Source organism: Tiliqua scincoides, chromosome 3, assembly GCF_035046505.1.
Source record: "Tiliqua scincoides isolate rTilSci1 chromosome 3, rTilSci1.hap2, whole genome shotgun sequence".
Taxonomy (NCBI): Eukaryota; Metazoa; Chordata; class Lepidosauria; order Squamata; family Scincidae; genus Tiliqua; species Tiliqua scincoides.
Window position 1 is genome coordinate 187709812 of NC_089823.1, and position 26928 is coordinate 187736739.

General features: G+C 44.3%; 2 protein-coding genes across 2 annotated transcripts; both read left to right on the forward strand.

Moving 5' to 3' along the window:
* Positions 1 to 6216: 6216 nt before the first annotated feature.
* CALHM3 (calcium homeostasis modulator 3) lies at positions 6217 to 11875 on the forward strand. Its single transcript, XM_066621470.1, has 3 exons — positions 6217 to 6503; positions 9011 to 9266; positions 11393 to 11875. The coding sequence occupies exons 1-3, from the start codon at positions 6217 to 6219 to the stop codon at positions 11873 to 11875; spliced, it is 1026 nt and encodes a 341-aa protein (XP_066477567.1).
* Positions 11876 to 17026: 5151 nt separating this feature from the next.
* On the forward strand, positions 17027 to 19760 carry CALHM1 (calcium homeostasis modulator 1). Its single transcript, XM_066621471.1, has 2 exons — positions 17027 to 17575; positions 19299 to 19760. Exons 1-2 carry the CDS (start codon positions 17027 to 17029, stop codon positions 19758 to 19760), a joined length of 1011 nt encoding a protein of 336 aa, XP_066477568.1.
* The last annotated feature ends 7168 nt before the right edge of the window (positions 19761 to 26928 follow it).

The window sequence follows — 26928 nt, forward strand, 5'->3', positions numbered from 1 at the left end:
TTTCTTGGGAGTCCATCAGATAAAGACAATAGCCGGTCCTTCCTTGTTCTTGATTCCCAGCAACTACAATTTAGAGGTTTTCATATCAATGGTTACCTAGTGAGTAAACCAGTAAATTGGTCACAGTTATAATGCTCCTGAGAAACAGCTGCATGGTATGCAGAAACATAGATCCCCACACTCTAAATGGCATTCCTAGGGAGGGGATTGAAAGGTGGTCTGAAACTCTGAAGGAAAACTTGGTAAAAAGCACATCCAACTTTGGGAACCATTAACCAATGGAAAATAAGAGGGATGGGTACAATACAAAACCATAAAAATATGTACTCTGCCATTGTTACATGAACCCTTGCCTAGCACCATGTTGATGGAGTGTCACCTGTCTTTTTTCCCCATGAGATTTGAAGACTTGTTCGTGAACATCCATTAGCACATAGACTTTTCAATGCACTCCTTCCATTTCTGTTTGCATTCAGCAAAAGATAGGTCTATGTGCTTCGGACACTTTTGTAGAATTATGCTTCTACCAGCATTATAACAAAGAGACTCATGGTCCCTTGAATGCTAAGGAATTTACTTTAACAGAAGTGTTCACGGACTACTAGAGTACACTTCATCAGCTCAATCATCACCATGTTGCGTCTGATGAAGTGGGCTCCAGTCTGTCAAAGCTTAGGCTAAAGTGCATTTTTTAGATGTTAGGTATTGTTATCTCATCCCCACAGCCACTTGTCTGTGCAGAACTGACTTGCTTTTCTGAGCAAAGTAGCAAGCACCAGCTTAAGATTTAAAATGCCAAGTTTAATCAGGTAGAGAAAAAAAATGGTTGGATTCTGCATAGACAATTTATGGTTTATTTGCATGGGAAAAACATGCCTGGTGAGTGTTGGGACAACACAATGCTAAGCAAAAGCAGGTGCTGCATATTTTCCCCCTTCTAACAAAATTGTGCCTTGTGTTATAGAGATTTAACTCAACAGGCAAATGTCACTCTTAATTCCAGGCTGACAACTCATTGTGTGCATTGCATGAGAAGGAAACTGTTATCTTGAAATGTATACTTTACACCATGTAGAGACAGGGTAGTGTGTGTTCTCAGCAGTGTCTTATTTGAATAATCTATCTGACAGCCCTGCTTCCCCCCCAGAATTCCTAGTTAGTGTATATATTCAGAAGTGTCACACATTCCAAAAACAGATAGTATCAACAGATTAGCATCCTATGGCACTTTAAGAAGAGTTACGTTTACCATCAATAATACTTAATCTAATTCAGGCTTTGCTGCTCTCATGAGGACACATAATTTTCAATGCTCAATTTCCATGATGCTTAAATAGAATAAGAATTTGAACTAACTACATAAATATCTACAGAGTAGCTGTCAAAAACACAAGTAATAGAAAGCATTTGTAGTCAAGTATATTTGCCTACCTGATCTGGGACACTTTTATTCAGACAGCAGCAGCAGAGGACAAAGTCACAAGTCTCCTTTAAATGGAAGTCCAATTCCATCATCATATTAAGTCTTTGCTCAGCAAGAACAGAAAAGAACTGACAGCCCAATCCTATCCACACTTTCCTGGGAGTAAGCCCCATTGATGCTAATGGGACTTACTTCTGAGCAGACATGCATAGGATTGAGTTGTGAATCACGTTAAGGATTTGTTTAAATGAAGTTAGCATATGTGTGATTCCTTGGCCGTTTGTTACCATTACAACAAAGGTAGGTAACAATCCAAAAGACAGATTCTAATTAATTGCAAAAGCTGCCCCTTTTATCATCAGTTCAGCCTCCCTGGAGCTGAATAAGTATGCAAATAATTTCATCTTGATGAACTTAGAAGAGACATAAAAGTTTATCAGGGGCTGATGGGCCTGTTTTTGATCAAAGTGTTGGTTATTTTCTAATACATAAGGTGTGTGTCCAGGTGCACAGCTGTGTGTGCTCAGAAGGAATCAAGGATGCATCACACATCAGCCTGAATGACTAAAAGAGATGTATCCTCCAACATGCTAACTAACAGATGAAAATAGGGGACACCTGCATCATTACATCAGCCGTCTTCTCACCCTGAAATCAAGGCCTGCATTTTTCCCCACAACTCTACTGTTTACACAATGCTGAAGAGTCTTCTGTACCTGCTGCATTCCTTTACTCTGCAGTAGCCTCTCTGATTTTAAAATGCACAACAAGTATTTGAACCTTGTGCACTACATGGTGTTCATAAGTACATAAGAAGAGCCCTGCTGGGAGTTCCAATGGGATGTAGATGGAAACAGCTTGCTGAGTTCACTTCACTGATGAAGGTCACCCACATCCCATGTAAATCCATTCCTTTTCAAATTGTGTACTGATTAGGAGATAGATGCTCATCTTTTAATTACGCAAGCAGTGCTGTTCTGAATATTATACTATTTCTACTGTACATCCACTAAATGTTTCCCTTTTCTAAAATATATTTATGTTACATTCATTTATTTAAAATGATTTTTTTTAAGTTAGTCTTCTCCCTTATGATCCAGTTTGCTAATGAAATGCCTGACAATTGAAAATATTAGATGTGGTTTGGGGGGGGGGGGTATTGGAGTGATATGATAGTTATATTATCTTTAATTTTAAATTTACATCATTTGGTGATATGTGAGAATGATATAATGGTTCTATTATTATTGTACTGTATCTACTAGTGCAGTGGTTCTACTAGTGTCTAGTACTAGTGCAGTGTCTCCCAGACTTTTTAGCAATGGGACCCCCTTTTAAAAATGACACTCTGTCGGGACCCACCTAGCTTTATGAGACAAAAAAGAAAAGCTGCACTTTACCAGCCACTCATGCCTCTGTTTTTATACTTTTGACTATGGTGGAGGCAAGGACCACCTTCTGCAGTATTTGTTGAACTCCATGTTCACTGAATCAGGACCATTCTGCTGGTGTTATATTTCTCTTGGCCTGCCCTTCAAAGTGGACTGAGGCATGTTAGCCTACTCATTTGTAAACAGGCATGTGCAGCCAGGGGCAGATCCAGTATTTGCATTTGGGGGGAGCCATGATCACTACCAACTTTGAGTAATTGGCTGGAATGGGAGCCCAGGTCTACTCAATCAGTAGATGTGGACCCTAAGTCCAGGTGAATGCCCAGGTCTACTCACCCAGTGATCCTTAGCCATGGAAGCCGTAAGTTAAATCAGGAGCCCAGGTCTACCGGGAAGGTATATCTGGGTTCCAAGTGCAGGCAAGAGCCCAGGTGTACCCAGCTGGTAGACCTAGCTCCAACCTGAACTTGAAGTCCAGATCTACCGGCTGCGTAGACCAGGGCTCCCATTCCAGCCAATCTTGCAGGCACTCTGCCCAGTGTGCCTTGCCCTGGTGCCTGAATTTGTTCTCCAGTTTGGCAAGTGCCCTTCCCTGCTGGCAGACAGTTGGGTGGGGGCCATGCACCCATGGCCCCCCTTGAATCAGTTTCAGTTTCATATGACTCAATGCATTTTTCTTGTCAGCTATCAGCTTGTCAGTTTTGGTTTCAGTATCCACCAACGATCAGGTCGTGATCCACTGGTGGGTACCAACCCACAGTTTGGGAACTACTGTATTGGTGTATGATAAAAATAATTAAAATAAAGTGCAATTCTGTTTTCAAGAAGAGCCCTCCTGGGTTAGACCACAAGAGCCACTGAGTCCAGCATCTGCAGTAGTCAACCAAACGCTGGAAAATCCACAAGGAAATTGAAGGCAAATAACCCTCCCCTACTGCTGCTCTCCAGCAGTTGCTATTCACAGATAAACTGCCTCTGAAACATAGACATTCCACATAGCCATCATGAGTAATCACCAGTGCCAGAATAGCTTTTCAAAGTTGCCTAAGGCAGTGGCCATATCCACCTCCTGTATAAGAGTGTAAGCATGTGCATAAGGGAGAGCAGATGCACCTCTCTCTCCTTCTCCAACTTGGTCACAGATTTACCTTCTAGAGACCCAGGTGCAGGGCCAGCCCAAGACTTCCTATCACTTTAGAGGGTGTGCCAAATATTGTCCCCCTCAGCTGGTGATGCACCAACCTCTGCTTCTCCCACTACCTGGATTAGAAAAGGAAGAGGAAGAAGTGTGGAGGAGAGTGGTGGCTACAGCAACCAAATGGGATGGATGCCTCCTGCCAGTCTGCTGCCTGAGGTGACAGCCTCAGACTGCTTCATGGATGGACCAGCCCTTCCAGGCCAAGAGAGGTGTAATCTTGAAGAACAGTCTATGTAGCAAATGTCAGTAACAAAAGCAACATGTTTAAAGGCATTCCCAAAATTTCCTCAGAAGTCAAAACAGGGAGTGATTTATCAGAGATAAGGACCAAGAAATCAGAATTGCCCCACAGCCCAATCCTATCCAACTTTCCAGCACCGGTGCAACCGCAATGCAGCCCCGGGGTAAGGGGACAAATGTTCGCATACCTCAAGGAGGCCTCTGTGACTGCATCCCCAACACAGGTGGCAGTGCATACCCCATAGGCACAGCAGCACTGGCACTGGAAAATTTGATAGGATTGGGCCCCCAGTTGACAGGAATACTCTGAGCATATGAAGAAAGAGCTGAGATATGTTTGCCCTGTTATTAGTCAAGACTGAAGAAACAATGCCTATTACTCAGTTAAACAACACCTCCTTGTGGCTGAGACTGGTACTGACTGAACAATGGAAAATGAATTCCAGTTTAAATACTATACTTTTTGATATGTCATTTTTTATATTATATATCCTGCTGTTTTAAAAAGTCAGGGACAGCATGGAGGAAGGAGATGGGAAATAACTGCAGTATTCTATACATGAAACAGTTAGGGACCTCTCAGTGTCCTTCCTATACAATGGGGAATGGGATCGTTACTGCTTGCAGCAACTGTCGCACCTCATACACATTTTCAGCAGAATATGTGCAAGAATCTGCACATGCATACATTGTGCCTATGTAAAAGTTCCTTGGCCCCACGAACAGGGCCTACAGTTTGTACACACATAGGCAAGGCAAGCCCATTCATGTCTACCCATGGTACTATGAAAGCAGGGCTTCGTTGTCACTGATGCAGCTATAATGCCCACTCATCTGTGCCCACTCACCAGTGCCCACTCATCTGGCACTCAGAATGGCATTTCAAAAGTATAGGGTTGGACTGCTGTGGAGCCCAGCTCTGCCACAGCATTCCACTGCCAAGGAATGGTATTTCTCTTCATTCTGGTCATTTGGCAATGAGTGAGATGATGGAAGGCAGGGAAGGACAAAGCAGGGAAGATGGTGAAATCTTCTTGGAGGGGGAGAGAGGAGGATCAGCAAAGGGAGACGTCTAGGCAGGAATGATAGGCCCACAGAGAGAGAGGAGGCAAGGCAACTATCCCAGGCTATGGCTAGGAGAGGCTACAAGTTAGTGGCACAGTACCAGTGTACCCCACCTACTTCCTGGCCTATTTCTGAGTAGACATGCCTACGATTGCACTGTTTAAAAGTGTTTTGTGTTTTCTGGACCTTGTATTCTCTTTCACACAGTTGAAGGGATGCTGCATTAGAACCTGTCCTCCTAAAGAGAGATTACAGGGAGGAGACTTGCAAACAAATGATCTCATTTGACTAACCTCATTTCTCAGAACCACTGGTGATGATTCATCATTGAACAACACAGGGAGACTGTGCAAGGAAGGGTTATCCAAAAACACTTTTCATTCTCCATGGTGCACTAGCAACAATCCCCGATATTAGAGAGTAAATACTACATCAGACCTACAAGCTGCAGTTCCTTGGCATACAAAAGAGTTCTGTGATTGAAAAAAGGGAGGGTGTATAATACCAGGAAGGCTCTTTTCATCCTCTTATTAAAAGCAGGATAACTCAGCTCTAGGTTTCATCTTGATCCAACAACACGTGGATAAGAAATATGGCAGGAGCTATTGTGCAGAGATGACTGAAAAAAGAAGATTCTGGGTAAGAAGCCAAGAAAGGCATAAGAAAGACAATGATGTTTGTGCAAGAGGGACACTGAAAAGGCCATCTGTGCAAAATTTACTGCTTTACTATTTACTTTTTCTGCCCATTGTCTTCCTAACTTTGAACTAAAGAGACCTATTAGAGCAAGCTTGCTCAAACACGGAGCCAAAGAGAACTGCCAAGACTAGACCAGTCAGTGCTTCATCCCACGGAGACCCACAATTCTTCAGAGAAAAGGCCCACATCAACACAGCACTATGGATCGATTCCGGATGATCTTCCAATACTTCCAATCCAATTCAGAATCGGTGACGAATGGGATCTGTGGGCTGCTAGCACTGGCTAGTGTAAAGATTTACACCTCCTTCGACTTCAACTGCCCCTGCCTTCCTAATTACAACATGGCATATGGCATGGGAATAATGTTTGTCCCTCCAGTGGTCCTTTTGCTCTGTGGTCTCATTGTTAATAGGCAGTCTGTGGTGATTCTTGAGGAATGGAAAAGACCTACTGGGGACAGGAAGAAGAATCTGGCCATTATCAGGTGGGGGACTTCAGTCATATGTGATTTTCAGCAATGCAATTGCTTTATCTTGTCTCCCCTTTTCTGTCCTGCTTGCTTGTGGAATCTTCAGTTCCATGAAGTTATTCATTTAATGTTATTTATAATTCATATGGAACTTTAATTTGCTTGATATCACAGTAATCCCGTGAAATACATAATTAGAATTCCCATTTATTGTCATTATAATTCTCAGATCTGAAGCTTAGTGGTATGTCTAGGGTACATAATGTAAAAGCAAGATTTCAGCCTGCATTTTCTAGGCCATACTAGAGATTATGCAAGAATAGGATTGCTTACATTTTCTAAATTTAAAAGCAGCTAAAGGGAGTAGGATTCAATTTGGAACTGCAGCTTTGGGAGAAGAGGCTTTGACTGTATCACCTGTACCATTTTGCTGGTTAAAATTGTTCCATCCCCCCACAGTCTCCCACAACCCAAATATCAGGGGGATAATTTCAAAGGGAAAATGGCATGAAACAAAAATATCACACACACATACACTCCTCAATCTCTGCAAAAATGGGATTCATGAATCTTATTCACAGATTGCCTGCATCATGTCCAATTTGTCCCTTAGATGTTCCTTCACTTTCAATGTTAGATTGCCATCAATTGTCTTTCATGAGTCAGTCGGATTATGAGCACAGCTGGTCTGTAAGTATCTTCACAGTAAAAACAGAATCATTAAAAAAAATTGTTTTCCAGATCCAGTCTTTTTTTTTAAAAAGTATTATAATTTCAGGCCCTAGCATTGTGGAGTCTGGAAATTCAAATAATCTTGAATTTTCGCGAGAGAAATTCTTGAAACCTCAAGGGAAATCATGAATTACTAAGAAGTTTGAAATTCCATGGCTTTAGGGATATACTATCTTTTACTTTTTCAATATCTGCATTTGACAAGATAATGGCAGGTATCAATTTCACTGCACAGGCTCTTCACAATTCCCCTGATGCCTGGTTGTGAAAGCCTTATGTAGACAGCAGCTTTCATTCAGAGGGCTAATCTTCTCTGCCAAGGCATTGTTGTACCTGAAATGTTAAGCAGATGACCTTGTGAGTTCCTTAGAAAGCATTTTCTTTCACACTTCTAAGTAGAATGTTTTTGCCTCTCCTGGTCTGTTCTCAAACTACTCAAAAGGAAAAGCAAACCCTGCAACGCTCAGGGCATCATGTGTGCTGACAGTCAGTCTAGGCTGATTTCAAAGGAAATCCATGATCCATCTTAATGACAACTGGAAGTCAGCATGGGCTTGACCTCTTCCCATAGCTGCCACACCACAGTCTGAACCTGCCATCTGAAGAGGCACCAAGGTGGAATCATGTAAGGAAAGGAAAGGAGCTCCCAACTCCATGTTTATCTCATAGAAACTAATGCAAGGAAAGGGGGCATTTTCAAGGAGAAGTAACAGGAAGGAATGGGGGCTTAATCTTCACCCACTTACAGTTCTCCCCTGCAAATACTTCCTGGCCATTTTTAATCTGTGATTTACCCAATCAGCCTCAGAGACTGTAAATTATCCTGATGGGGGAGGAAACAGCCTGGGAGGATAATTACTGGGCAAAATCATTGGATGTGATCAGTGATCAGAGGATCAAGACCCCCCCCCCATTATACCTAAGAAAACATGTGTTTGCCAAGGTAATGTGTCATTTTATCTTTTGTGTGAAGGTTCAGCAATTTTTTTATTCAGACAGCTGAAGTGCAAAGAAAACGTGTTAATTTTTTTCCCAACAAATTCTCTTCCTCCTCCTGTCTATAACCTATCTGGAATATTTATAGCCCACTTTTCAACAAGTCTAGTTCACAAAACAGTTTACATAGTAAATTAAATCAAAAAATGGCTCCCTGTCCCCAAAGGGCTCAAAGTCTTAAAAAAAATACAGAAGAGACACCAGCAACAGCCACTGAAATAGACGCCATGCTGGGGTGAAGAGGGACAGTAGCTCTCCCCCTTCTAAATAGAAGAGGACACCACTTTGAAAGGTGCCTCTTTGTCCAGTTAGCAGGGGTAAGAGGTTTTTAGAATGAGAAGAGCCTTAGGGACAAACTAGATATTTGGTGCAGCCATGTGTTATTAAACATATGTACCCCATTTGCCTATAAAATGGGGGTGGGGAGTCTATCAAAATGAAGTTAGTCCAACCTTTTCCACTTTATCTCACTATACTCTGCTAATTTTAAGATGCTTTTCCCCAGCCCAAGCTCTCACAACAGAGTTCTATCAGAACTTCCCTTTGCTCTATCTCTTATAAACTGAATGGTCTTTTTAGCTTAGCCTTGGTTTCCTCACCCCTAATGATTTATGTTAATATTTTTCTTACGAAGTTTGTGCAATCCTTGCAGGCATCTTTTAAAGGGTTGTGACTCAATGCAATATGATTCTCACCTCGTTTGTTATTACCTGTGATAACCAAGTTCTGGGATGGAGCACCAGCTTCAGACTTGAGAGATACCAGCTCAATGTGTTTTTGCATCCCAAACACAGGTACATGTGTTCCTCCATCCTGCAACGTGCCATGATTGCCCCAGTCGTTTGGATCATTGTCACCCTCCTTGATGGGAAATGCTTTGTCTGTGCCTTCAGCAATTCCATTGACCCTGATAAGTTTTCAGGCTTTGCCAACATCACTCCTTCCCAGGTGCAGCTCTTGCTCTCCAAGGTCCCTTGCAAGGATGATGAACTCATGAGGAATAACACTTCCCGTAAGGCAGTGTCCAGGTACCTCAGATGCTGGTCACAGGTAAATAATTGGACCTCTGCTCTGTAAAACAATCAAAAAAGTTTGCCTGTTCCTATTCCCGCAACTGAAACAACTTTAGATCAAATCCTCGAAAGAGTCAAGTCCAACTTCAGAATACTCTCCAGTTTCATCATTGATTAGAGATAAGAAACATCATTTTATTTATTGGTTTCTATATTGCATGGCAGGAATGTACCACAAGTGATTTATAGGATGAGGGATATTAAGTAAGACAAACTTTTGGGTCAGTAACCTTCTTGCAGCCTATCCTGACAAAAGAGGCTGAGATGAGAAAAAAATCAAAACTAGAATTCTGAAGTTATTTGTTTACTGCAAGTGCTTTTGAAATGTTTATAATGATACTAAAGAACCCAGGAGCTCTTTTATTTTCCCATACTTCTGTCCTATTCTCTTTGCTTGCTTGCACAAGTCCACTGTGCCTCCAATCTTTCAGTCTTTTCCCATTTCTCCCAGTCTCTCATTTCTACAAATCTTCTCCCATTTCTTTTCCATGCCTTCTGCCATGATGCCCCCTGGGTCCAAGACAATCTTCCACCTCTCTAACGAACAGCCCAATCCAATTGAGGGTTACACCAGATCCACTGCCATGTTCTCTTACAATGTCATAAATGTTATGCTGCTATTACATGCATTGGAGCCTTAACAACATAAGAACAGCCCCACTGGATCAGGCCATGGCCCATCTAGTCCAGATTCCTGTAACTCACAGCGGCCCACCAAATGCCCCAGGGAGCACACCAGATAACAAGAGACCTGCATCCTGGTGCCCTCCCTTGCATCTGACATAGCCTATTTCTAAAAGCAGGAGGTTGCACATACACATCATGGCTTGTAACCCGTAATGGATTTTTCCTCCAGAAACTTGTCCAATCCCCTTTTAAAGGCGTCCAGGCCAGATGCCATCACCACATCCTGTGGCAAGGAGTTCCACAGACCAACCACATGCTGAGTAAAGAAATATTTTCTTTTGTCTGTTCTAACTCTCCCAACCAGTGCCAGAGGCCCTGTGCACCTGCCAGACAGACAGCGTAGCTATCAGGGGGAGATCATGGGTGGTCCAGGGGAGGTTCAGGGGAAGATCATGACAGTGAGCAGAGACAGCAAGGGCAGGAGGGGACAGAAGGGGGTGGATCTTTGTAACAACAGTGCACACCAGGATCCTATTCCCATTTTCCTGGACTGACACACCCTGTCTCCCCATGGACCTATGCCAACAAAATAGCTGGCATAGGTCCAAGTAGACCCATTGACAGCCAGCCAGCCTCCTGAGGTCAGTAAAATATTTTTGCCTACCTCTTCCTGGCTGTCTGGTCTCCTCACCACCACCACCACTGCATGCAGTGCACACTCTGTCAGGGTGGCTACACAGTGTAAAAAGATGGGGAATAGGATTGGGCTGCCTACCACATTTCTCCTTCAAGTTCCTCTTCTAGGTTCATGCCTTTCACATAGTATGTAATGAACCATTCTAGGCATGTCAAGCCTCCACTTGTACCAGAGACTTCTGTACTCCATCCTCAATCATTTGACAATTCTTGTTGAAGCTCTTTCCCCATTTTGTTCAGGCAACACACAAGCCCTTTAGGCTGCAATCGCATCCTTCTGTACAGCATATTGCACTAAACAAAATGTTGACTAACGATACTAAATAGAAGTCCGAAGGTGCCTGAATTGGACCACAAGAGCATCTCAAAGGTTCCTTGCAATATTCTTACTGTACTATATTCTGTCATGTTCTAGCAACAGACAATTGATGCCCTTAAATTTTTCCCTTCCTTGTGGCTGAATTTGATGTTTTAGCTGTAACATTCACAGTCCCCTGCTTATATTTCCCAAGTGGATTATATTTCTCAAGAGAAGCATGGGAGGCGAAGGGCCAGAGAGAGGCCAGACCGGGAAGGAATCCCGCTGGAACGAGGAGTTCTATGAAAGACTACAACTATTCAATTGTAAAAAAAAAAAAAAAATCCCTACGGGGGTTTAGAACAGCCTGCCTATGTAAACCACCTTGGATTAAAGTCTGAGGAGAAATCTGATGACCAAGAAAGGCGGTATATAAATACCTGTATAAATAAATAAATAAAAATATTTCCTGTACCTTCCAGGCTCTCGGTTGGAGTATACTACTGACCCTGATCGTGGTAGCCTTTCTTGCACGGTCTCTCAGGCCCTGCTTCAATCAGGCTGCCTTCTTGCAGACCCGCTACTGGAGCAACTACATTGATATAGAGCAAAAGATATTTGATGAAACTTGCTGTGAGCATGCCCGGGACTTTGCACATAAGTGCATCCTCCATTTCTTTGAAAGCATGCAGAAAGAAATCAAACGACGGCGGTTCAATGCCCACAAAGAAAAAGAGGAGGACAAAGAAGGGGAGAAAGATCACTTGCACGGAATCACCAACCAGCAGCAGGTGAACAAACTTCTCCAGATGTGGTACTACAGCAAACCCCGGCTGGATTTGAGTCAAGCAACATTGAGGCAACCCCTGGGCTTAGAGAGAACATCTATGCCTTGGGCTGACAGTATGAGTAACAGGTGGCATCTCCATCCAGGAGACACGACTACCAGGCAAACAGATGTTTAAAAGGAAACTGACACTGAAAATATCAATATAGCTCTCTCTCATAATTAGACAAATCCTGCGTAATATTTCTCAGCTATAGGGCTGTCAACTGGACAGACAAGTAAAACAATAGTGTCATAATAGTGTTTATTCCGGCTTGTTTTAACCTACAGTTCTAATTTGTTCTTACTGAGCTCTTAGTATCTGAAATTGTGTGTTCGGTATATATAAATCAGAATTCATAGATGGATGCAAGATGGTCAAATGACCATATGCAAAAAACTGAATTTATGTACAATGTGATCTCAAATCGAGTATCAATTGGAAGGTTTTATTACTGCTAAATTTGAATGACTTTGGACCAAATCCGATCCAACTTTCCAGCTCTGGTGTAGCCACAGTGCAGCCACATGGTAAGGGAACAAATGTTCCCATACCTTGAGAAGGCCTCAGTGACTATCCCTCCACCACAGGATGCAGCGCACACCCCACTGGCACAACCTCACCAGCACTGGAAAATTGGATAGGATTGGCTACAATTACTTGGCAATTTACCCAAGGGTAAATTGAACTCACTGGAACTTACTTCTGATTAAGCCTATAAAGGACTGTGCTGTCAATTAGAAAATGTTTCTTTCTTTACTGAGCACAGAATGTACACAGTCCAGACTACAGGCACTTTTTTCCTAACCAAAATTTCACATTGTTTTTTCTTGCTGCCAAACTCTATTTGCATATGAGATGCAGCACTGAGCATCCTCTACCACATTAATGGGGGGATTATAAGAAGGCAACATATTGTTAGGCTGAAAGTATTGAAAGAACATTTATTTATCTAAAAGGAAAACTATCAGTGTAGCTCTTGATCACTTTGATGTCTTGCTTCTGAGGCTCTAAATACATGCATGAGAATAAAGGGGGCAAGATCAGGCACATCATAACTTCTGAATAAATCAACAATGAATATTGACATTTTAATGGCAGGCTCTCTATGAAAGTGATTCAGAACAATGCTCAATCTCCCTTTCACACTGGGAGCCTGTGCTAATTTAATTCTTAAGCAGACATGTTCATAGAGAGTGCAGAGATTAAAAGAATCTGATCTATATTTAACATTAGCCTTAACCAAATTGACTATTTTCCTAAATGGGCTGCTGATAAATGAGTCAGATGGTGGTCTACTTTGCATGCTGATTTCCATGGGAGAGTATTTTTAAAGTCTTCCAGACACAGCAGAAAAGTACAAATGCAAAAGAAAGGAAAAGCTGTAATTGAGCCAGACATCCGTTTCAGCCAGTGACTTCCTGCTAATACTGGGAGCATCACGTCATTGTACTCTTGATTTTATTTCTATTTTATTTTTGCTTTATAATAGATGAATAAAGCCTCTGTTTATGTTAAACCAATCCCTGGTTATGTTATATATTCTCTATTATGATATTATAGTGGTGCTAACTTCAGTGATGAGTGTGGATGGAATGTTTTGTCAGAAACAGAGGCATCACTAGGGTTTGCATCACTCAGTGCGAGAGCTCATTGTGTCACCCCCATGATGAACTTCCTCCCATACCAGACCATATAGAATAAATTACAATGTCATATGCACAACCTAGATGTAGTGGCATCACTAGGATTGGTGTAACCCCCATGAACTTTACTTACTTATTTTAATATGTAGTACAAGTCATCTAGCAAATCAGTAACCAACCAAACACCAGTGGCCCACTTGATCACACGCACACAACTGATAGCCCAGTCCTGAACTGCATAGTGCACAGGGCTGCGGCAGTGCCAAAAATGGCTACTGCTGCATCCTGCGTGCCCCAGGCAGCCGCTGGCAGCTCCACAGGAGAAGGGGACTTTTGTCCCCTTCCCCCGGCTAAGGCATGTAGCCCCACAATGGGGCTACTCGATTTTATGGCAACTCTTGGGTTGCCGTAGAATCAAGAGTCTCTGTGTCAGGCTGGTGGCCTGAAATGGAGGCTCAGGATCTGGCAGAGCAGAGCTCTACCGGTGCTGCCTCTCTCCCGCCCCACTCCCTCCCCCGGGCACATCTCCTCCCCGCCCTCTCCCTGCCCTAAGAACACCTCTAATTGAAACAAGAGCGTGGCTAAGGACAGTGAAATATTGGCTCCAAATACATTACAATTTAGTTCTATAGAGGCTTCTCTACCAGTTGCTTCTAGGAAGCGGTGCCTTGAAGTTGCTAACTATGGTGGAATGAAAGATTAGATCCACGAGTCTAGATCTAGATTCCTTGTGCTTACTCCCCCAACCAGAAGCATATTGGCAAATTAAGCGAATATTTTTGGATTCAGAACGTCAAAATCTATATTCTTTGGCAAATAGGGTCTGCTCTCCCTTAAACCTGATGGTGGTGGTGAAACATAGGCAAATGGCTGCAAACTTGTCGTTCCTAACTAGCCCTGAGGAACGTTGTGTTTTCTCACTTGCTAGATTTATTAGATTTCTTCACTTGCTAGATGTTTTACCATTGGAAGTTCTGTTTGGTAGATTTTGGGGATGGCTTATTCCTGTAGATGCTGCCCTTGTAATTAGGGCTGCACTGAAACTCTTCAACATATGCTCTTACAATGCCCCATATATGATGAAATCAGAGCCAAACACTTAATCCCAATTTTAGCAGATAAGAAGGAATAACCTGATGCTGTTAAAATACAGTATCTAAATGTTTCCAGAGTTCTAACTGGGAGGGTGGTGGTTTATCTGCGGCAGATGGTGGCAAGTAGAATGATAAGAGATAATATTTAATTGCCAGTATGATTTATATGGGGCAAATATACTCGTTTTATCTGGTTGTCATTTATTCCCTGTATCATTTATTATAGGCCTGTATTCGATGTTGTTGTTGTGTCTATTATGTATGCCAATAAAGGTCTGTGAGTCCAGAACACCTCTTGGCTTTGCTTCTCAGTATGAACATCTGGACTTAGGGGTGAGAGGCTAAATGGACCGCCTGGCCTATCCAACTGCTTTGGAACCTGACCACCAACCCACCTTTGACCACGGCCTCTGCCTCTAGCCTTTTGGCTCCTTGTCTGTCCATGCTAAAGTCTGGTCCTGGTCTGTTTAACCATGCTGTTTGGTTCAGATTATGCTGAGCCAGAAAGCCCCTCTGAAGACAGGTATGCACTTCTCATTTTTGTAAAAACAAAACCCTAAAACCTGCCAAAAAAAAAATCATTTTATTTGGTTTCTATTTATTATTGAATGGGGGGAGGGTGCACGGGTAATGACTGTGGCTGCATCTGCTGACACTATAACACTTATATCACCTTCTTTGAACACTTAAAGTGATTATAATTTATAATTATAATGTAAATTTTGAATAAAACACACAACACTGCTTTCTGCACTACTAACTTTAGAAAACAATAAAATCCATGGAAAAATAAAACCATTTTCTTCCAACTGTATGCATTACTTTTTGGATCACATTTATGCTCCTTATTTTGTTCTAGATTTCCTTTTTCATCCAGAAATGGCAATTCTTTTAAAATATATGTAGCAATGTAGATGAATGCCATAATTAGAAAGGGGGGGGGGAAATCCCTATAGACAGAATATTATTTAAAATATTTTAAAAATAAATTAAAAATATTAAACAGGGATATCTGTTAAGGAATTTTACCATCATAATAATAAGACTGAGGATCCAATCCTATCCAACATTCCAGCAGTGATGCAGCTGCAATGCAGCCCCATGGTGAGGGAACAAACATTCTTCTCTTATCTTGAGGAGACCTCTGTGATTGCCCCTGCGATCACAGAACGCAGTGCATGTGCCATTGGCACAGCTGTATCGGTGCTAGAAAATTGGATAGGATTGGGCCCTGAGATACCTTTAATGGGATCCAAAGGTCTCCTTGCATACGCAGAAGTTACTTCCACTCACGGAAGGAACAAGGCAAGTTCACATTTCTGTCTGTACCAGCAGTTTTCAACCTTTTAAATGTCACGGCACACTGAGAAGGCACTAAAATTGTCAAGGCACACCGTTTTTTGACAGTTGACGAGGCACACTGCTATGGGTGGGGGGCTCACACCCTCCCTACTAATAAACGACTCTCTTCAAACTCCAGCAGTGCACCTGTGGACTATCTGTGGCACACAAATGTACAGTGGTTGAAAAACACAAGCAGTCTGTTCCCTTCCCACATTTCACTTTCACCTTTCACATAAAGGTGAACTGTAATTCCATTTGTGCAGATAAGGAAGTGGGGTGGCGGAGAGGAAGCCTTAAGGGCTTCCATGGGGCCAAATATCATTTACAACCTCTATTCATTAATTTCATGGGAGAAATCTTACTGCAAGTGTTGCTTAGTTGCTGGGCAAAGTGAAAAGAAATAGCACAGAGCTGTAGAAATATAGCCAATGGTTGCATGAAAAGATTTGCCCTCCTCCTCCTAATTCATGTAACACAGCCCCACCCCAGAGTACAATACAGAGATGGATTTGGGGGGTGTCAAAAAGAAATCACTAAAGGAGAGAGAGAAACCAGAAAGCCACTGATTTCTGCTGTTGCTCAAGCCCCCTTCCACAGAATGGATCCCACCCACATGAATCATCTTTGCATAAGTATTCTCTCTTTTCCAGCTAAACCTACAAAGGTGGGGCACAATTTTCCCATTTTCTGAGGGCTGAGGGAGGAGCAAGCAGTATTTGCAAACAGACTCACAGAAAGCAGTGGGAACTTTTTTCCGTCACAAAGTCAGAGCACCTGGTATGGATTCTAAGGAACTGCTCAGAGAGCCCCACAAATAAGCAACAGCACAGATCCAAGAGATTCTTCAAAGAGCAAGCAAGATGACCTCTACAAAGAAAGAAGTGTTAGATGTATTAAGGCATGTCTTATCTGACAATGGCACACAATTAACTTTTCACAAGAAGGAATACAGAGCAGCCCAAAACAAGCTAGGCGGAGCAGAGATTCACTAACACGGTAAAGATGATTAGCCATTTTCTTTAAGTGGCAAGAAGGAAATGGAAGAAGACATTTTCTGGGCAACCGAAAAACTAATGTAAAGGCAGAAACTAAGAAAAAGATATTGGCAAGATACACTGAAGTTGTTTTTTTTTTTCCCCAAGGCAAAAGAGACAAGATTTTTGCTTTCATTCTGGCAAGCGAGTGTTCATAAAGTGACAGCAAGGATGGATAAATTCCGAATGATTTTCCAGTTTCTCCAGTCCAACCAGGAGTCATTCATGAATGGCATCTGTGGCATCATGGCTCTTGCCAGTGCACAGATATATGTGGCTTTTGACTTCAAGTGCCCCTGTCTACCAAGTTACAATCTGGCCTATGGGATGGGTATCCTGTTTGTGCCACCCTTGGTCTTGTTCTTGCTGGGCTTTGTGATGAATAACAATGTCTCCATGTTGGCTGAAGAATGGAAAAGACCTATTGGGAAGAGGCAGAAAGACCCAGCTGTCTTGCGTTACATGTTCTGCTCAATGGTTCAGCGAGCTATGATCGCCCCTGCTGTATGGATTTCCGTCACGCTGCTGGATGGGGACTGCTTCATATGTGCCTTCAGCACCTCTGTGCCTGTTAAAAAACTGGGGAATGACAGCTATACTGGTCTAACTGAGAAGGCCTTGATGAGGATTCTGGCCCAGATTCCCTGTGAAGACATTTACAATGGACATGAACTTGTTTCCAGACAAGTGGCAGCCAGGTACCTGCGCTGTATCTCACAGGTAAGCAAAAACTGCAATTGTAAGAACTGGTTTGAGCGAATTTGGCATTAAAAGCAGTCATGATATGCAAATAAGTTGCAATTTTCTATTGCACAGGAGGAAATGCATAGCCTGTCCTCATTCTCTGACTTTATCCCACCACAGAAAACGTTTAAAATGTTATGCAAAGAATACCCTTCTCATGCTATTGGCACAGCTTATTCTTCCTAATTCAGAGTATTGTACTGCAATCAGAGTTCACACATACTCTGTGGTATACAGCGTAACATTGAATATCAAGTCAATATACCACGAATTATATTGACTTGATACCTTCCAATAACACAGCCCAACACACATTTTGTTTCCTTAAATGTTACACCAATTCCTGGGTATATTTGGGGTACCAATTCCAAAAATGGCATCCGTTTTGCCCTATCATGTCTAGTTTTGGAGACATGGCATAGCCTCTTTAGTGAATGGTTCAAGCAGCTTCCTCATGAGGAAGTCTACACCATGGCTTCCTCATGAGGAAGCTGCTTGAACCATTCACTAATGAGGCTATACTATATCTCCAAAACTATACGTGATAGGGCAAAACGGATGCCATTTTTTGAATCAGCACGCCAAATTCATATCAAACCACCATAAAGTTTTGGAAAAACTTTTTTGACCCTCAACTTTGTAGGCCTGTGTATCAGTCTTTGAATTATTTTCAGTACATATGAATTCAGAAGGCAGATGAGAAAAGGAGGAATGGAGTCATATAATTAAAGTTCCCTCCCTTCCAAATAATTCTGCCATATTTCATTTGCAAGGCAAAGATTGTCAAATATAGCAAATGACCCCAAGCTAAGCCTCACAGATCAACACAGTCTCTTCCTGTTGATGCTATGTTGAGTCTACACTTGTTCCCTGCATCTAATATATGATGCAAATTCTCTCTATGTTATCACCTGGGAATTAGGTAAACACCACTTTAAAAGCCCAATTTGGGTATCTTGATCCTAGCAAGCAGATGCTGCCATCACTCTGTTTCCATTGGTACTACCCAGAATTCTGGGTTTCATTCCTTCCTGTGCTGTGTACTAATTGTTGGTCATGGCTTTTCTCAGTAACTAACTTTAAGCAGACATTGACATTAATACTTTCGGCAGCAGAACTTTATTTCACCATAAAAATCACAGCACCTTTGGACAGCCATTTATTAAGGAACATCCTGTGTAGGTATGCTCACATAAATAGACCTCCCATTTAAGCATGACTGTGAATGAATTAGAGCCCAATCCTATGCCTGTCTACACAGAAATCCCACTATAGTCAATGGAGCTTACTCCCAGAAAAGTGTGGACAGGATTGCAGCCTTAGGGCCCAATCCGATCCAAATTTCCAGTACTGATGCAGCCACGCCAATGGGGCATGCGCTGCATCCTGTGGTGGAGAAGCAGTCACAGGGGCCTTCTCAGGGTAAGGGAACATTTGTTCCCATACCTCAGGGTGCTTTGAAGCTGCATTGGTGCTGGAAGGTTGGGTAGGATTGGGCTCTTAGCACCCAACACCATCACTTGGAGGGCTACCATAATGCAGGTACTAGACTGAAGATTCCCAGACTTTTGAAGACTCCAAGTCATCATTACAAAAGTAATTATATACTACATATTCTTATGCAGATATCTCTTGTAAGACCCCCTCCCTTGACCCCACTAGTCTGATACATTATGATTAGTTTGGTTTTCCCTTTCAGGCAATGGGCTGGTCTTTTGTATTGCTGATGACCTTGTCAGCCTTCCTGGTGCGATCCTTACGTCCTTGCTTCACTCAAGCTGCCTTCTTGAAGAGCAAATACTGGTCCCACTATATTGACATTGAGCGCAAGCTCTTTGATGAGACCTGCACCGAGCACGCAAAAAGCTTTGCCAAGGTTTGCATCCAGCAGTTCTTTGAGGGCATGAACACGGACTTGAGCATGGGCCATTCACACTTGTCGGAGAAGGCACCTTCAGAAGCTGGGGAAGAGAAGGAAAAGCTCTTGGGCATCCTGGATCAAGGGACCATGAACAAACTTCTGAAGAACTGGCACAAATGCAAGCCCCCTCTGTGCCTTAACCAAGAGGTGCTCCAGAATGGGAGTTGCTGGGCAGGAGAAATCATGCATACTCCTCACCCACCAAAGAAAGAATATGTTGCCTATTACAGCAAAGTTTGAGGAAGGTGTGAATGGAAGCACACAAGGAATGTGCCAGTGATAACATTAGAGAGCCTTATCAATCTCACCCTGCCAGCTGCGTGCCTGCCATAGACCGGGATGGGGCAAAAGCCCCAGGTGCCGGCTGCTGGGACCCCTCGGAAGCCTCTCTGAGGCTCCCAACTGGGGCGCAAACTGTGCTTCCGGTTTGCCAGAAGCACAGCTTATAGTGCTGGGGAACCTCATAGTGGTTTCCCCAGCGTGGGAGGTGGTCGCGTGAGGCTCCATGACCTTCTGGTGAGTAGGGGGGCATATTTCTGCCTGGAGGGTGGCGATAGCCCATGGGGGGTGCCATCGCGGAGCTTTGCCCCGGGCACGGGGCTGCGGAGGTCCGCAGCTGCACCCTGCAGTTTTTCAGAAGTAATTATGACTGCACCCAAGAAGACACTGCCCAGAAGAAGGCCTGAGGAGAGGGGGATGGGGGAAAAATCCCCAGGGTCTGGGCTTTCAGGGGGTTTGGGCCATGACTAAACAAACAATACAGTATGAAACAAATTTATTGCAAAATAAATTTGGGTACCTCAGTCTCAGCCTATCCAAGACTGTGTTTCCACTACAGCTTTAATCCACTTTCAGTGCACTTCTATTACCCCAACGCATTTAGGAAGTGTGTGTGTGTGGGGGGGGGGGTGCAATCAGGCATATTACCCTGGGCCCAATGCCAGCAATCCTGCCCAGAAGTATATTTCATACACTTTTCACGGAGAAGAACAAGATTAAGAACATTAACATGGAGCAGAACAATTCAAGACAGACTGCATTTGGCAAGTGAGTTGGTCTGGGAGAAAGGAGATATTAGGGAAAACAGGTAGCCAGTGAGACGTTGAATTAAATGGGTGTTGTGATCAAACTAGAATGATGGCAAAGCAGAGAGGATGATTTGAAACTTAGCAGTTTTGTTTGTGTTGTTTATTCCCTGCTAAACCACAAAGGATGGACCATTCCTCAGGGCTGGCCCAAGACCTCCTGCTACCTAAGGCAGCAAGCCAAATGCTGCCCCCCTTACCTGATGATGTGCCAGCCTCTGGTCCTATCACTCTCCAGTGTTCCAGCTCAGCATTCTCCCCTCCACTCTTTCTCTTCCCCTCTGCCTCCCTCTTCCTTTTCCAATCCAAGGAGCCAGAGGAGGAGGAGGAGCTGTAGAGGCAAGTACGTGGACAGAGATGAGCACCAATTTGTTGCTTGAGGTGACTGCTTCAATTGGCCTCATGGGTGGGCCAGCTCTAACCACCCCTCTACATTTACCTCAGCAGCAAGCAACATCCAATTCAGATTTGAAAATCCCCAGTACTGTAACTATAAGGATTCTTCATATAACAGCCATTGCCACACCTCAAATGAGTGCAAAAGACACTGAATAGATTTTTTTTTTTAAAGAAAGGCACAAAACAAGTAATATTGATTTCTGTTAATGGATAAATGTCTGTTGGTGGCAAAAAAAACAAAACACAAGGCCTTTTCAGACCTTGTGAAAATACTTTAGGAAGAAACCAAAACCCTGAAGTCAGTATTCATATAGACACTAGAGGGTGCCATAAACCAGCACGAAATGCCTCACTACAGCAAACAGAGGACTTCTTAATTCTCCCTATGTTTTACAGGACACCTGCTTTGGCTTTGATGTGACGCTATGACAAAATCTGCTAGGAATGAGAACATGTGTTGAAAGATACACAAAAGCAGACTGAAAGAGACTGTGTTGTTAGGACAGTATTATACATCCACTAACTGGGAAAAGCAAGGGCTACATTCAAATATCGCAAGCGAAATTAATCTGCAGCTGGACTATTTGCACAGCGTCTGCCCATTCATAAACATAGAACAGCTATCGACATGACCGTGGGCAGTTCCTCTGATAAAATGAAGAGACTGTCCAGGGAAAGTCTCCATTTGTGGTGTTAGCTCATCTCCTTTGGACATTAATTTCTTCCTCGCCTTCAGTCAACCCCACAGAAAAAGGCCTATATTGGTACTGAAATGAGGAGGCTGTGGGGCAGGGCTGTGCAACACCTCAGACATCAGGAGACAGGTTGTATTGTTTTGCTACTTGCTTTTCCAAGGCTTGTGGTGCTCAGTGTAGCCTTTGTGATAAGTTTCCTTTGAAAATTGAGCATGAAATCTTATATCTTTGTCAAATCACTGAGAGAGGATAGAGACAAAGGCCCAGGTTGTAGGGGAGAGCTTATAGCTGTTGTTTGTGTCTTTAGGGCTGCACACAACATGTGCATCCAGATGAGACACAGGCCTAGATGTCACAGGTGGTAAACCTGTTTTGGGCCTGTGACACATCAGGCTCCGGCAGAAGGGGAGGGTTACTCACACAACTGGCACATGACTGAAAGTTCCTCCACACTGAAAAACAAGATCTGGACAAGAAGGCAAAAAAACAGCACGAGCCTAACCTTCACTCTGACATATACAGCCTGTTTGGACAATATGTGCAAGGGGCCCCACCCCAATGAGGGATATGAGCATGAACATCCCACTTCCCATTCCAGCACGCTATTTAACTTTACACGTTTGCATGCAGGGTGGTTGTCTGAACCACCCCTAGCAAGGACTGAAATTAAAGCATCACTTCAACAGAATGTGAGGGGTTTGAACAAATTCCCTTCTCCATAATTATGCAGCAGTATATCATCCACTCACAGTTTAAAATGTACATCTCCATGTGGTGCAGAGGGGCTGACAGACATATTGTTCAAATTGGCCCCTAGCTATTTTCTAATTTGGAGGATCATCTGGAGATTCTTGGATTTGGTTGAATATGATAATTGTTTACCATCTTACAGCCCTATGCATGTCCTATGCATGTCTACTCAGAAGTAAATCCCATTTACTTGGTACCTGACAGCCTGGATGTCTTTCAAAGGCGGTAGGACAGACAGGGGTGCTGGATGGGAAGACTGGACAGGGGCTGCCTGGCTCTGATTGGTCTGTGGAACTCCTTGCCACAGGAGGTGGCGGTGATGGCACCTGACGGCCTGGATGTCTTTCAAAGGGGGTTGGACAGACAGGGGTGCTGGACACAGGGGCTGGCTGGCTGGCTGACTCTCTCCCTCCCTGCCCTTGGATCTCAGGCTCTGGGGGGGCTTTTTGTGGTGTTGCACAGGTTCTGTGGGCAGCTGGGCCTTCTCATGGCCAGCTCTCTAGAGCAGTGAACCACCTTGCCTGGGTCTCCCTATAGGTCTGCAGCCCAGCCCAGGTGCCATCATTTTGGGGCCTGAAAGCGGCTGACAGGCTGCAAAGGGGCAAAGAGTGCAAAGTCGTCCCCCCCCCCCGGACTGCTGCAGGCAGAGACGCCTCCCTGGCGGCTACTGTCCACTTGCACCAGCAGGCACAGGCGGGACCAGTCCTGCTTGGGGGGCGTGGGAGGGGGAGAGTGAGGGGCCTCTTGGTGCTCTTCTCCCAGGAGGAGAGTCACCCAGCCGGAGGGGGGTCAGCCGGCGAAATGGGTCTAGGTGGGGACGCTGCAGCAGCACCCTGAAAGTGAGGGGCAAAGAAGCGTCTCCCCCTCCTGCCTGCCTGCCTGCCTTGAGGGGCTGGGCAGGGGTAGGTGGGGCACCCCTCGGCCCCGCTGACGTCACCAGCGCAGCCCACCTGAAGGGGCGCTGCGAAGAGCCTGGGCAGGTGGAGCGCAGGTAGCGCACCCGGCGGGGGCGGGGCTGGAGCGCTGCAGCAGTGACGCCAGGAGAACTCCGTGACGCAGCAACAGAGCTAAGAGGCGGCCGGAGCAGCCCGTCTTCGGGGGCGGCGCGTTGGCGCAGCGGGTGTGTCCGCGGCGGGGATGCGGACCGTGGCTCGGCCATGAGTTCGCCTCCGCCGGGGAGCCGGTGCCGCCTGGTGGGCGCCCAGACGGAGCGTGCGGGCGCTCCCGGGGGCGGGCCAGGCAAGAGCGCGGCGCGAGCGCGGCTCGCGGCCGGCGCCGCCCGGGGAGGCTGCGGGCATTCCCAGCGGTCTCCCGGGCAAGGGCCGCCGAGCTCCGGGGCCCCGAGGCGCCTGCGCTGCCCCTTTTGCCCCCTTATGCAAAACAGTAGATGACCGTTCCCAGCTCTTGATCTCCTGTGGACTTCTAAGGGTCAAAAAGCACAAAGGGTGGTGGCACCTACGAGCCTGTGGCCTCAGCTGCAGGAGGGTGGAAGGGAGGTCCAGTCCTTCCATCCTCTTGTAAGTGACACCACTCTTATCAAAATATCCAGAGATCATAAACCCATAGAAATAGGAAGACTCCAGCATATGGTCCATTAGGTTGCATCTTACCAGTGGCGTAGCTGGAGGGGGGCAGAGCACTCAGACTGGCAGGGAGCCTTGGCGAGGCGGGTAAGCGGCCCCTCTCTTGGGAGCCATTCCCTGCGGGGAGGGGGAGCAAAACGGAGCCATACGTTTTGCCATGGTGTAGGCTTCCTCATGAGGAAGCTGCTTGAACCATTCACTAATGAGGCTATACTATATCTCCAAAATTAGACATGATAGGGCAAAACAGATGCCAGTTTTGGAATCAGCCCCCCAAATATACCCAGAAATTGGTGTAATGTTTAAGGAATTAAAATGTGTGTTGGCCTGTGTTATAGACCAGGGGTGCCCAAACCCCGGCCCTGGGGCCACTTGTGGCCCTCGAGGCCTCTCAGTGCGGCCCTCAGGGAGCCCCCAGTCTCCAATGAGACTCTGGCCCTCTGGAGATTTGTTGGAGCCCACACTGGCCCGACGCAACTGCTCTCAGCGTGAGGACGACTGTTTGACCTCTCGATAGAGCTGTAGGATGAGGGCTCCCTCCACTGCTTGTTGTTTCACGTCTGTGATGCAGTAGTGGCAGCAAAGGAAAGGCCAGCCTTGCTTTGTGCAAGGCCTTTTATAGGCCTTGAGCTATTGCAAGACCTTCTTCATTCATTCATATAAGTTCATCTTTAATAAATTCATTTATGTAAACTTTTGTAAATTCATTCAAATTTTAAAAGTAAATTAATTCTTTTTCCCCCCGGCCCCCAACACAGTGTCTGAGAGACGATGTGACCCTCTTGCCAAAAACTTTGGACACCCCTGTTATAGACCATCACTGGTGCACGTGGCAGGATACGTGAAGGGAATTTTTTTTTGCTAACACATCTCCAAAAAGCCATTTTAAAGTTCTAATCTAGAAAAAACCACTTCTGACTCACCATTTCCTTTTCAGTACTATGTGCTTCCTTTGTCACATGGCAGAAATGAAAAGGCTAACCGCCAACAAATAATAAGCAGTTAGCTATGAGGCAAACGTGGTACAGCCCTTTCCTGTTTTACAGAGGCAGCCTATCTCTGCCTTGCCTTCTCCTTCCAATTAGTTACCCATCTCAAAACTGCACCACATGTGTTCTCCATCCCTACCTTGTCACTATACTTTGTAACTTACCCAGGATGTCACCTTAAGGCTGCAATCCTAAACACAGTTACAAGGGAATAAACCCGAGTGAACACTGAGACTAATTTATCATAGGCTTCCACTGTCAGTGTTGCACTTTTCCTTAAAGCTGGGTTGCTTGTGGAATGCAAGGATCTCTTTTAAAATAGGAAAAGAGATCAATTAAACCTCACTGCACTTTAAGATTTGTTATTTACATGCCTCCATTTTTAGTTTGTTTTTTTAAGATCAAGAGTGGGCAGGCTGGCCAGGAGAGGGGGGCAGTGTCATGCACTTGTTTAGTTCAAGATTTAAAAAAAAAATCTGTGCAATGACACCTGTAAGGGGAAACAGGACTGAGAAGCATAATGATGAGATGGAGGGAGCTAAGCAGGGATAGGGAGTGCAGCCAGCTTCAATGTATTTTTGAATGCCTATGGGGCTATGTGAGGCAGCAGCAAGAGGCACTAGGTCTCATGAATGAGAGTGATCACTATGGGGATTTGAAAATCTCCTGAATTGGTCCCTGGAATAGTACTGCTGATTCTGGGAGACTCCCAGAGAGGCCTTATTCTCAAGACCTGGCTGAGGGACAATACATGTTCATGTTACTTTAAGGCTACAATTTTATGCCAATTACAGTACATCCTACTGTCAGCAGTGGGATGTGCTTCTGAGAAAACATAAACAGGTTAGCAGTCCAACAGCACAGGCTTACACATGCTTACTTAGAAGCAAGCCTCACTGCATTAAGTGGTTTACTCCTGCTTTTCTCCCAAGTGAAGAGGATAACAGCCTAAGGGTACAATCCTAACGCACTTTCCAGCACAGACATAAGGGCAATGCAATAAGGGATCAAACATTCCCTTACTTTGAGGAGGCCTCTATGAGTGCCACCCAACTGTGGGATGCAGCACATGCCCCACTGGCACTGCTATGCCAGTACTGGAAAGTTGGTTAGGATTTGGGCCTAAGATACCTTTTGTATTTATATTTATCTGAGATTCTTTGAAATTCAATTCTTTATTAAAATTTTTATTCATTTGCTTTAAATTATTGCAACTCTGAGTGTCTGGGGTGAAATGAGCTACATCTTTAAAGGAGGTTTGGTATCACCAGTCAACCTCTAACGCCACCTCTGCGTGGGTGTAATGACAAACTCCATTTGATTATTACTCACATTATCAGCATCTACACAGCAAAAACAAATGAACAGAACAAAAAAAAACCCACAAATAGAACACTGTAGCACTAATTTGTTCCGTTGACTATATTTGGCACTATGGTTACCAGACACAGTATTCTCTATTTCAAACACGACAAAGAATTCTGTGTTATATAACTTATTGCCACATGAGCTTTCCTAAGCAATAGCCAGATCTGATGAAGTAAGCATAGCAATGCCTGTAGAATTCTTGTGTAAAAGTTCCTTGCTTGTGAGCAAACATTATTTTGGGAGCTGGAGGAGCTGAAGTTTCTGTTAGCTCAGCCTAGGCAGCTGAAGACATGAGTTCCTCCCTTCCTTGTGTGCTGAACCATCTTGATCTGGTTATGGAGTGCTTCATTTTTTCCACTAACATATCTGTCTGTACTTTTCTCCCTCTTAAAGGGACAATGTTTTCTTTGAAAGAGTCAGAATGAAGCTGACTTCTTTTTTCCCCCCTTGCTCCCTCCCTGCCTGAACAATCCCCACCCTGGCTGAAGTCTTTCCCCTCCCCTCTCCCATGAAAAAAGCAGGCCCTTTCAGGCAGAAAG

What these genes read in the sequence shown, in the direction of transcription:
- CALHM3 (XM_066621470.1), top strand. Translation starts at nt 6,217, where the DNA reads ATGGATCGATTCCGGATGATCTTCCAATACTTCCAATCCAATTCAGAA. An exon ending in AAGAATCTGGCCATTATCAG is followed by an intron (nt 6,504 to 9,010) that starts GTGGGGGACTTC and finishes TCCCAAACACAG; the next exon opens with GTACATGTGTTCCTCCATCC. An exon ending in ACCTCAGATGCTGGTCACAG is followed by an intron (nt 9,267 to 11,392) that starts GTAAATAATTGG and finishes TGTACCTTCCAG; the next exon opens with GCTCTCGGTTGGAGTATACT.
- CALHM1 (XM_066621471.1), top strand. Translation starts at nt 17,027, where the DNA reads ATGGATAAATTCCGAATGATTTTCCAGTTTCTCCAGTCCAACCAGGAG. An exon ending in ACCTGCGCTGTATCTCACAG is followed by an intron (nt 17,576 to 19,298) that starts GTAAGCAAAAAC and finishes TTTCCCTTTCAG; the next exon opens with GCAATGGGCTGGTCTTTTGT.